Source organism: Sebastes umbrosus, chromosome 3 (genome assembly GCF_015220745.1).
Source record: "Sebastes umbrosus isolate fSebUmb1 chromosome 3, fSebUmb1.pri, whole genome shotgun sequence".
Classification (NCBI taxonomy): domain Eukaryota; kingdom Metazoa; phylum Chordata; class Actinopteri; order Perciformes; family Sebastidae; genus Sebastes; species Sebastes umbrosus.
Window position 1 is genome coordinate 9,241,804 of NC_051271.1, and position 12,637 is coordinate 9,254,440.

At 39.9% G+C, this 12,637-nt stretch overlaps 1 protein-coding gene across 3 annotated transcripts in view; it reads right to left on the reverse strand.

Moving 5' to 3' along the window:
- Positions 1 to 12,637, reverse strand: part of rab11fip4b (RAB11 family interacting protein 4 (class II) b) — a 67,381-nt gene that overhangs the window by 47,622 nt on the left and 7,122 nt on the right. For 2 of the 3 annotated variants that reach the window (XM_037764415.1, XM_037764416.1), the window contains exons 2-3: positions 10,041 to 10,128; positions 6,836 to 6,915 (exon numbers count right to left, since the gene is read on the reverse strand). In XM_037764415.1, the coding sequence (XP_037620343.1) occupies positions 6,836 to 6,915; positions 10,041 to 10,128 (168 nt within the window). Of the gene's footprint in view, positions 1 to 5,278; positions 5,385 to 6,835; positions 6,916 to 10,040; positions 10,129 to 12,637 lie in introns of those variants that run through there. The other variant, XM_037764418.1, reaches the window with a different exon arrangement.

Below are 12,637 nucleotides of genomic sequence, written 5' to 3' on the forward strand. Positions count from 1 at the left end.
CCGTATGCCAAGCGTGTAGGAGAACTAGGGTGGCCGACGTGAAAACGCGAATGGCTCTCTCTAGAGCCAGTTGTTGTAAGAGTGTAGGTTATTTGGAGAATAGTAGAGTGTGTGTACGTGGGAAGTGAGTGGTGAAGCAAGAGAGAGAGAGCGGCGGCGAATGTGTGTGAGCGAACAAGTGAGCTAGTAGAGCAGAAGACAGAGTTAGTTTAGCTCTGAGAATATCAAGTGAATGTTCAGTGGAAGTTGCAGTTTGTGCAGAAATAAATGCTGCAGCTCCTCAAGACCAACAGAGGTTTCCTGTGTCTTGTTTACTGGTGGCTGAGTGGAGTAACGATCGGGAGCGAGTAACGTTACCGACTCCGGCACCAAACAGGAAAAGTTAACACAGTGGTTTGTCCGTTCTGGGCTACTGTAGCAACATCGCAGCCGGCTCCGTGAAGAGAGGAGCCGCTCCCTATATAGATATAAACGGCTCATTCCAAGGTAACGAAAACTGTTAATTTGACATGATTATACACTAAAGAAAACATACTTATTAAGATTATAATCCATTTCACACTGGCCCTTTAAGGATACGGAAAGATTGTGGTCATCATGGTTAAAAGAAACCAACTCTGACAGGAAACAGGATGCGAAAAGTCATCTCTCACGTCAAACGCACACACTTTGTAAGCCTAACCACCAACTATGACCTCCTCCCTAAGAAGGTTTGAGGTGCCATAACAACATCAGTGACGTGGCATCAAGTGATACTGCAGACAGGGTATCAACATTTAGTGGTGGAGGAATGCAGCTGCTCAGTGTGATTTACAGATACTGTGGATAAATTCTGCATGAAACGACACCGTGATATGAACTATTTAAATCATAACACTGCTGACTGAGAAGGACAACACTACCTCATGCATACTGCATGAACAACAGCATGAATACATTATACACAAACTGATGTTGACCTTTTAGACAAACTTCCACTAACTCAGTGAGTTGAAAGAGTGTTGATATAGTCATCATGAGGAAGTGTTCATGTTGCAGTGACAGGGATGTTGCCTCTGCTTCGCAGTCTGCACTGCGGCTCGGCTGGTTGATTTTCACATCGTGCTCTTGCACAAACAACAGCAAACATGCCCTTTGTACGCTCTCTGTTTCTTGCTGGTTCCCTTTTTAATCCCCTTTTTTCTTTGTTCTTTGTTTCAACTTTCACCGTTATTGTTCTCTCCTGTCTCGATTTCCCCCCACCGCCCCTCTCTGCATCACTTCTCCCCATCACAGTTCTTTAATCAGACCATGAAATGACTGCCGAGACTCATCACTGTTCATCTGAAGTGCTAATGTGGACGGAGGGAGAAGAGGAGGATGGAAGCGAGAAGAGATGCAAAGGAGAGGGAGAGCAAGATGTAGACAAGCAAGAGGGGTAAGAGAGAGGACATGAAGCAATGCATGAAAGAGAATTCTAGAAGAAGATGAGAGATGAACAAACATACAAGCAGCAGAGTGCTGGGGAGTGATGGATGATAAATAAAAGCAAGAGAAGTGCTCTAAACAAGAGCATATATAAAACAGATGATGGGTGGGCATGAAAAAGAGAGATGAGGGTGACATGATGACATTTTTTTGTGGCTTACGTCTGACCTGCAAACTCCACTTCTGCAGCCGCAACAACACACACAAACAAAACGGTCTCGATGAGGGAGGATGTGTGTTTACTGAGATCACAGAGATCAAACGAAACAAGCAGGAGATGAAGAAAACACACAGAGAAAGAGCAGACGAGCTTTGACTGAACAGCAGATTAGAGGCAGAGATGATTCCTCTGACCTGCTAGAAACCCTAAGGAGAAAGAAGTAACATCTCTCCATGCGAGGACAAAATGAGGTGTAAATTATTGATTATTTTTCTGCAGCGGCTCGGCGAATCTGGGCCATCATACAGATTCCACATATTTTCAGGATTCTTTAAGGTTCCCTGCTGGTTAAGTACTGGTGTATGTAGCACTTGGGCTTCGAATTACCTCTTACTGAATGTGAGGGGATGTCAGACTAAAATAATGAAGACATTGTTCCAAAACAGCAGACAGACAAAGTTACAGATGTGTTTTTTAGTTGTCCGTCTCCAGCATGTCTGACGGAAGAACTACGCTCCTATTTTAATGAATACATCTCTCTACACAGGCTGCGGTAACGCCTGAACACATTCTGAAGGAGGACCGAAGCTGCTGCTCTGCTAACGTTCTGCTCACTCATACGCCTCCTGTATAGACATGGCGTCAGCAACTAGTCGGTGAACATAGTGGAGCACTTAACAGCTGAAGAGCCAGATACTTCCCTCAGGAGTTGTTGGAGACCAAAAACAGAGCTAAAGGGACTGAACATTGGACTTAATGTAGGTAGCCAGAGACATGACTCCAAATGAATGCTAATGTTGCTCCGTATCAGCTGGATATGTAAACTGCTTGCTAACAGGTTCGCCATTGCAACTTTATAAGGTGGTAATACGTCAGTGGTTGTGTTTACAGCTTGTTCCAAAGTCCCCACAGGACCAAAAATCTATTGCTATTTATAAAACATGGTTAAATCGGTTGTTCACCATCAGTCACATTTGAGTCCCAAAATGTTTTGAGGGATTCACATGGAGGAGCATTTGTCTGTGCACATTAGATTAGATTACATTCAACTTTATTGTCGTTGCACATTGTACAAATACAAGTACAACGAAATGCAGTTTTGCATCTAACCAGTGTGCAAACTAGTAAAGTGCTGATTACAACAATATATACAAATGAGGATATATGTGGTGTATGTACAGTACATAGTAGGCATATACATATATGCAGGTTGTAATTAAGGTACAAAGGATCGACGTGTTATATTCTGATGAATAAGAGCTTTTCTATAAATTACATACTAATGATATATTGTATAAAAAATTTGTATAACAGTATTATAATGAATAAATGGTATATACAGGTGGAGTTACATAGCGAGGACAATATATCCACAGACAGCTGCTTTTAATATCATCAAGGATGTTTGACTGATTTAGATAGAGATTATATCAGATATTAATTTCCTGTCTTTTACTCAAGTCTATAAAAAGTATTGTTTACAGCCTCCTCCCACTCTTTCTCCTATTGATCATGCTATTGCTGTCTTTGTTACTCTGGAGCTGAACATCTAGGCCAACACACAAACACACACACATTCACACACACACACACACGTATCCTACCAGGTGCTCAGCGCAGCAGTTCAATCTGTCTTTGCTACGTGCCAAAATTCATTTCAGCACCTGCCTTGGCCATGCTGTGTCTTTCCCTAATATATTACCTTACTCATATTTGTGTGTGTGTGTGTGTGTGTGTGTGTTTTCAAGTGTGTGTGAACCCAGGCAGCAGGGGAGAGCAAACTAATAAATCCTCTCCTACAACGTCTGGCAATAATGAGACACTTCTCACCTTTCCTCACACACACACACACACACACACACGCACAAACACACACACACCTCTGCAGAGCCACCCTGGGGAGTTCTGGGATTCCTCCCTCTCCTCGCTATGGCAACACAACTCTCCTCCTGAACATTTTTTCCCACAACTGGACACCCCGGCACTCAAATAACTGAGCTTCTATGGATCGTAAATCTAATTACGAAAAATGTGCAACATATCTTCATCCAGCTAAAGAGAGAGAAGTCGTCTCTAATGTGAAAATGAGATAAGGAGACGTTTACAAAAGACCTCCAGTAGACTGAGGAGATGTTAATCAGTGAGAAGGTTAAATAGCAGTTATTAGTTTCACATTATCTCTATCTACCACAAGAGGAAAAACTCCTTCCAACAGGAAAATGAGATAAGCTCTGCACAGATACAGAGGAAAAGAGGAAGTACCTGCAGATTACACTCTGTTTTTCTGTGGAAACCAATACTGTAGCATCGACTGGCTGCAGCTTCCAGTGAATTTCAATGCAGCGGCTGCTTCCTCATGCAGCAGTTTAGAGTTTACAGAGTATTTCATCCAAGGAAAAGACACACACTCCCTGTAAACAACTATCTATGCTGCTTAGCACGATAGACTCGATGTTACAACAGATCAATTATGTATACAGACCGGCCGAGTTGCTCTCATATCAGCAGCTGTAAGCAGACCTATTATCACAAACAGCACTAAAACAAGGTGAAATCAAATGGAGTGTCTATGCGCTGTACATAAAATATTTACCTACTAGCTATCTAATCTTTTTAATTTTAGCCTTCTGAAAAGATCTCTTGAACATTATCCTCACTGTCAGCAATGTCATTAACTTCATTGTAATCAGAAGCAGCAGCATCATCTCCATTAACCATCCGTTACTGTGAGTTATGACTACACTATGACCATATTGTTTAGTTTCTCATTCTGTTTATACTTGCACGATCTTTATACTTTTCATACTTATTTATTTAGCATTATTACACAGCTTTGTTGAATACTCCATTGTGGTTGGTCAATCATGGCGCTCTACAGTCCTGTACTTCTTTACAGCAGGCCACTGCTATGGACGCAGTTCTGATCTCGGACTCCAGAGGACCATTTTTGTGTTAAATTATTGATTTCTTAAGTAAGTAGTCAGGTAATAAGCAGGATAATGTACAACTAGCCGGTCATTGTTGCGAAATAAACCCCAACAGGGATGGGTGGACCCCTGTATCGCCATGTCAGGGTTTATTTTGCAACAATGACCGGCTCGCTGTACATTATCCCTTACTTCAGCCTGAGACTTAAGATTTTCAATACAAACGACTGCTTCTCTGTAATTGTAGTGCATATGATAAATAAAGAACTTGAAATTGTAGTGGGCAATGATAAAATCCTCTATCACAGTATATCATGTCATCATTTATCCTCTGTCTGTCTCTAGTCAAGTCAGCACACTGACACGCTGACAGCTGTTGTTGCCTGTTGGGCTGCAGTTTGCCATGTTATGATTTGAGCATATTTTTATGGTAAATGCAGTACCTGTGAGGGTTTCTGGACAAAATGTATCATTGTTTTGTGTGGTTAATTGATTTCCAATAATTAATATAAACATATATTTGCTTAAAGCAGCATATTTGCCCACTCCCATGTTGATAAGAGTATTAAATATATGAAAAATCTCCCTTTAAGGTACATTTCCAACAGAAAAATTTAATTTGTGATTAATCGTCACTAAATATTTTAATCGATTGACAGCCCTAGTTAAAACACAATGCATTTTTATTCAAACACACGACTAAACACATAACTGCAACACCTACCTGTCACTGTGTGGAGAAAATGATAAACAGTGAAAAGAAATCACCTCTTCCTGGAATAGAAAATGGTGTGACTGCTACCAGAAAATCTTTTATACGCCGCTGTTCAAAGGGAAGTGCACAAATGAGACAGCATTTTCTAAAAAAAGAGAAGTGCTTTGTATTGCCCGTGAAAGACGCAGTAGGCAGCGACCATATTGCATTTCACCCAGTGTGAATATTTTAAGAGCACTTCTCTATTGGTACAATGAAATGTTACACTGTGCCAACGGCAGTAAAATGACTCTTGAAACCTGTGGAGTCAAGTTAAAAGACAAACAATCTGAAGCTGGAATAGTGACGCACACTGTTGCACAGAATAATCTGCAGCAGTTATTTCTCTACTATGAAGTGGAGCTGACGTCTATTTGACTTCGTTGCTATGCAAAGCAGTGGTATTGTAGACTGTATCAAATTTCCCAAAGGACAGGCCCAGGAATTTATGAGATATGTGTCACATGTAACACCTAGGGACCTCAGTTAGACTGTAACGAACCAATTATCTCAGCGTACAGGACGTCAGTAGGAGTCAAACAAAAGACTGTGTGGCAATAAAACCAAATTACTAAATCTGTAAAAACTTTCCATCTGTAAAACCTTAAATATAAATTGGAAAATCTTTTAAATTCTTGTGAAAGCAGACAATAAACCTTTACCTCTATTTTATCATTTAACCAAGGGTCCTTAAACGCCAAAATAATACATTAAAATTAGAAGAACAAATCAGTTTATAGAAATGCACCTTATCCAATGACTCATCGGGGATTTTTATACTGTTAACATACAAGCAAGTAATTGAGTAAATTATCTTATACTGTCTTTTACTGTACATCTGCAGTTGAACACTGCCACCAAGTGGACAGAATAGTGAAGTACAAGCTGCATCCACTGATTTTACTGCAGCGTTGTTGATGCTATAGTTGTGACTCATTATGGCTGTTACATTTTTGTAAAATGGATCAAACACACAGTCCACAAGACACAGTGTAACTGGTCTTATATTGAAAAATTGAGGATGAAAATTTGGCACATTTTCTTCTACTTATTTGCACATGTATTACTGAAAACTATAGTTTACTGCACCTGTGTCTAAAAACAAAGACTAAACAAAGAATTCATAAATAATGACATACCTTTTTTTCATTATGGTAGGAATTGGGACTGAGTTTCAAACCATTATTTATTTTACATACAACTTCTAAACTGTGGTATAACCCACAGACTACAGGAATGCTGGGGCAACAACTGCCCACATGTGCACAACTGGACTGTAAAACGAATACAGAGGCACGGGGGAAGCTGCCAAGTACTTTCTGTCGTTTCTGTCTGTACCACAATTAACCTGCCGCTCACTTCATGTGCTGCAGTGCTGATATTAATCTAGACGTACTGTATATCCAGCATGACATGCAAAATTAAGTGTGTCAAAGACTGACAGTTGAGTCACTGGGGTTATAAATTCCAGTTAAATTAGACACTTATTAAAGGATACAGACACACAGACACACTTTAAAAACTTACCCAGTAGCAACTCTCGGCTGTCTTATTTGGCCTTTTGATGAACCGTGGCCCACTTTTCTTTTTAACGATGCCACCATAACCTGCAAAGAATAAAAGCATGCATGACTCATCTCAGTCTGTGTGAGATTCTGCAGAGCAATGACTTCCTATCCAAGCTGCTAAAAGTGAAAGTGCTGCTAAGTACACAATATATTTGTTGAGACAAACACCTGTATATTGTGTGTTGTACCTTGGTTCAGGATAATGCACTGGCATGCTTGTCTTATTCTAGGTTTTCAATTTGTTATTCACCAGAGCACTTTTATTTACTTTCAACATTGCAAATTTAAAAAAGGGAAGAAAATGGAAAATGTAGCTTTGATTTTCAACAAGACATTGTTCTGCAAACCTTTCAAAAGCCTCAACAACAAGACTCTGTTGTGTGGTTTAGAGAAGTAGCTTCTCTGAAGCTCCCAAACCACTTTAAAAACAGCGGGTCAATATCGGGACGAAAACACAAACACTCCCTGTGATAAAACTTGTAGGAGAGAGCAGATAAGTGGTGTAATTTATGAAACCCATCTATTATTTAGGAACCCAAATACATTGAGAGACACATGAAAACAGTTGTGAAGTGGCACAGAGGGGACGGCTTACAGAGTTGACATGAGGTAAAAGACTTTATCCAGCAAAATGCACAATAAACTGAAATATGGAACGGAAACTTTCCCTTAAAACTGTAATAACTCTTTTTTTTTGGTCACTTGAGGGCAGAGGAAATGAGGCAAAAGTGAGCATGGCTCACTGCTTGACCCCTGCTAAAGTAGGGCCAAAGGTTTTGCCTTGTTGGAACTAATGGAAATAGTCTATTGAGCACAATCTAGCTTGTTATTAGCTCTCCTTCCTCAAGTCCAAGGTGCCCAATTTTGGCCACCTTGGACTTCTAACCCCAAAAGGCACAACTAGACCACACTGTCAACCATCAAACCAAATTTAAAGGTCCTAGGTTAAATAGTTTCCAAGTTCTGCTCCTTAAAAGAAAGTGTGACACGCGAATGGACGGAAGGAAGGACATGCGGAGCGCTATATACCCCCCGAATATGTTGTCGCGCGGGTATAACAAGTGAGCAAACATTAACATCACCCTAGGGTTGCATAATTAATCGAATATTAATCGCGATCACGATTTTGGCTTCCCACAATTAAATGACCATGATCACCTGCGATATTGACGTTTAAAATGCTCCGCTCATAGAAAACTGCTGAATAAATCAAGTGCTTCCTAAACTAACAGCTAGAGATGCACCGTCAATCAGCAGTCGGTCGAAGCTGGCTGGTTTTGAGCAGTCTCATGTACTGTATATACACGAGGGCCGGAGAGCTAAGCAGTGAGCTGAAACTATCTATAAAGCTCAGTAAAGCCGAGGGAAGCAGCAGATTCAATTCTCTGTAGGTTCACCACGACAAGCGACCACACTTCACCTTGTCATTTTGATACATTGCTATTATAAAAATACCAATTATAGCCGCTTTAAATGTACTTATAATTCATCCAATTCACCTATACATGATGCCGTTATAAGGGATATAGTCTACATTGGGGTTTCACGATGATCTACCGTACTTTTGGTGTAAAGGAAATCTAATGGACGTCACATTCTGTGTAGCTCCTTAACTAAGATCATTAAGATCATTAACCAACACTCGAGTGTTAAATCAACATTATTAATGCCAGGTCAACTCGATACCACTCAACAATGCAGAAACCCAATTTGTGGAGCTCTAACTCAGAGGCAGGACCCCGGCTCTGTCCCCTCCTGTGTCCTGGTTGGCCTCGGTCCACTGGACCTGACCTGGTTTTACAAAGACTCTCTGTCTGGCAGAATACAAAGAGAACAGAACCCGGGAAGAGGAAATATGATGAGTTGGCATAAATTATACTTTATTCCACTTGGTTGAGCAGGGTACCATTATTAGGGCTTCACTAGAGCCACATAGTATGCATCCATCATACTCTGAGCTGACCATTTAGCTGATTGTAAAAGTGTCTCCTGATAATACTACTACTAGTATTTAATCCTTAAATACATAAAAACAGGGAAATACTAATTTATAAACTGGCAATCTGCCAGAGTGCAACAGTGAACTTTTAACTCCTTACTATCCAAAAGGCCTTTCAGATCTGCTGGTTCAGGTCTGCTAGCTGTTCCAGAGTCCAGGTTAAGGTCAAAGGGTGATCAAGCGTTTGCTGTACCGGCACCTCAGCTTTGGAACCGTCTTCTAGTTAGTATTCGACCTGCTGACTCTGTTTCTCCTTTTAAATCCCGTCTTAAAATACATTTTGCTTGTGTTTTCATCTAACAACTAGTCTTATTTGTTTACATAATACAGCTCTGTTACACACCCACCTGCTTTTAAGTTTATTTTAATGCTTTCACTTGTTCTACCTTTTGGATGATTTATTTGTGACTTCCTTTTATATAGTCTTTTTGCTGTGTGCTTGTATTTCGCTGTCCTTGAGTTTTCTTTTGTATTTGATCTCTTTTTATGCAGTCTACGGAGAAGCACTTTGAGCTCCCAGCTTGAAAAGTGCTACACAAATACAACTATTATTATTATATACATAAACAAGTTTGTTATCAGTCAGTATGCTCCAGGAATGCCTGCAGGTAGCTGAATGGATATGACAGTAACACCACATTACAGTAAAAGGTTGGTTTCATCCCATTTAGACAAACAAACAAACACACTATCTCTCTAACCTCTAGTAGTATCCAGCCCTGCAGACAGTTTTGGATTAATGTACCCAGTGTTTTAAACATCTGTCTATGAGCTTTCTGCCTCAACACCAAAACAATATGGGTGACACAGGGGTTTGAACGTAACCATTGGTTTTACTGTTAAATCTGTATAACATGTGGAGATTTGGTTAAGATTACATACCATCCTCACATAAAGGCATCAATCGCAAACAGGAGAATGTATTTAAACAACAATAAAGAAATGCTGAAATTGTTCTGCTGAGTAGTGTAGCAAAAGAACATTTTGATTATTGTAGGACTTTGAGTTAATGGAAATAGAAATGTAGTCTGTGCTGAATTATTCCCAAGGCTACTGTAAAAGGGAGAAAGTCACAGTGTGTTCTCTAAACTAACACACGAGCTGTCCTTAAAACTATTAATTCTCACACACAGACAATGTAATTCCCTCGGGATGTCATTCTGACCTTTCATGGAGAGGACACTGCGGCAGAAGTCTTTGAAGTTGATCCTCCCGTGAGAGTCGGGGTACAGACATTTGGCCAACTTCATCACCTGTGGAAGAGAAAACATGACGCTATCAGAGCACATCAAACATATTTCTCTCTTTTTTTTTTGCGAACAATTTTGTATTAGTTCATGTTGACAGAAGAGAACATGCATACATATACAGATATAGGTCACACATTGTACATAGTATACTTGACCTAAATCCATATACTTAGGTGCATGTATGCACACACATGTATGACACGCACTTAGGCATGCGCACAATGCACGCACATACACACAGCAACACACGTGTCTTAATGTCAGCAATTTGTTTTATAACTATATTCAACCGTCCCATTTCCCTGAATGATCTCACATCACTTGCATATATACTTGATATCACATAAAAAACATTTTTGTCTGTGACCAGTAACTTACAGCCCAAATGGTGTAAAAGGCTCTGTATCTATAATGTGTGCCGGCTGAGGGCCGATGAAGACAACATTATCCATACATTTGAGAGATTATTTTGTTGCATGTAAAAGGTTTTTGGTAGAAAAACACTTGCCATTGCAGTAAAAGGTTTGATTAATAACAGTGATGGCTGCGTTTCATTTAGGTGTATCACTGAACCGAGCCGTGGTGTTATTAGTTACATCTGTGCATTCCTCGCTACGCCGACTCAAAATGTGTGCTGTGAAAAAATCTATTACCTAGGATCGTCAGCCACTTCAATGTGAATTTGCATGTGTTAATGCAGGTCTGCGCCTCCCACTGCCACGTTAAACCAGTCGGGTTCTGAGATTGACAGGTGGCTGGTAAGTACAAACCAATTATAAGTACATGACTCATCCTCACTTTCAACATTGCACTATGGTTCTTTCCAGAGATGAATAATGCTGCAGAATGTTTGCCATCACCAACCATATTAAGTACAACAGTGACAGTCTCTCATGTTGCATCTATACTCTTTTCATTATAATGCAAACACTGTGGTCTCTCAAATGCAGAGCTACACTATACAGTCAATGCTGTATAATAACTCATGCCCCTCAAACAACTGACCTCCAGAAACTTTGCTTTCAAAAAGTTAAAAACACACATTTGAATTCTCCTCCAGAGCATCAACTATGCCAAGTCAAGCAAAAAAGGTCACATAGGATGTTGATGTATAATAACCCTGTAGGATTATAACTCCAACAATAAAGTTATTTACTGCCTTTATATTGAAAACAAAACCATGTTTACAGCCTCACTGAAATCTGCGGTGTTTATTGTACAGCACAATGCTGTGTTGTTTGTTTGGCCAAATATACCATTATTGATGGTTTTGATATTCTTAGAGCCTAAAGAGTATTGAGTGTTAAGTTAGTCTAGATAATGACAATAGAGGAAAGGCAGTACAGTCATTAAAATCAATATGGTTTATCATCTTGGCAAATTCATGGCAGTCTGCCTAGTAGATTGAGAGATATTGAATGTGCAAAATTGTTATTTTTTCCCTGATGGCGGTGCAGAGATGTCTAAAATGGACAAGACTCAACCTCTAGGCACCCATTACACTGATATTTTCTTAAGTAAAAGTGGAGATTTTGTCCTTATAAGATGACCACACCTGCTGCCACATAGCTGATTAAATGTCAGTAACCCTCCTGCACACACTTTCTGTAGTTTCACTTCATTAACACTGAGTTTTGTTGACATTTTGACCTCATGCAGATTGCACACATCAGCAAACTGATAAATGCTGACACATTGCTTTTGTTTCATACATCATACTCCGTTTATTTAGTATTGGCAGTACATTGGTTTCTATTTGTACTGCATGCATTTAGTTAAAAAGGGGACGTATCATGAAAATCTCGCTTTTTCAGTGCTTGAGCTCATACATTTGAATATCTGGAGTACCTACCGACCCACAAACTGTGAAATAAGACAACCTAGTTCCTAGATCAGAAAATATTTGATTCAACAAGCCATTCAGATTTGGCTACCATTCCTATGTCACATGCAGGCTCATCAAAAAATACATCACCCACGGCTTGAGAACTACCTTTACAAAAGTACACCATATTTTTCTTGAAAGCCAATCAGAGCAGACGGGTCTTTTTCGGGAGGGGATCTTAAAGAGACAGGTGCTAAAACGGAGCGTTTCAGACAGAGGGTGAATACCGGTATATTCAGACAGACAGTATGAGAAAAATAATGTGTTTTTTGAACATTAAAGCATGTAAACATGCTGTAGTATAGACCCCAAAATGCAAGTATAATTCTGAAAACTAGCATGCTGGGTAATAGCGAAGTCTGCTTGATTTGTCGTGTCACAGTTTACTCTTCCTGTGCAGTCACATGCACCAACGGTGAAGATATTCGGCTCCAGATAATGGTGATTTGTTTGAATAAGAGGCAGAATAATAATAAGAGGCTTGAGCGACGCGATGAATTTAAGTGGCACCTTAATTTGCACCCACAGCACACTGACTCGTGGCAGCCTCACCCTGTGCATATGTGACACACATAACGATGACTCAGGTCGATACTAAATTACATCTGCAATCTTGAAACTCATGAT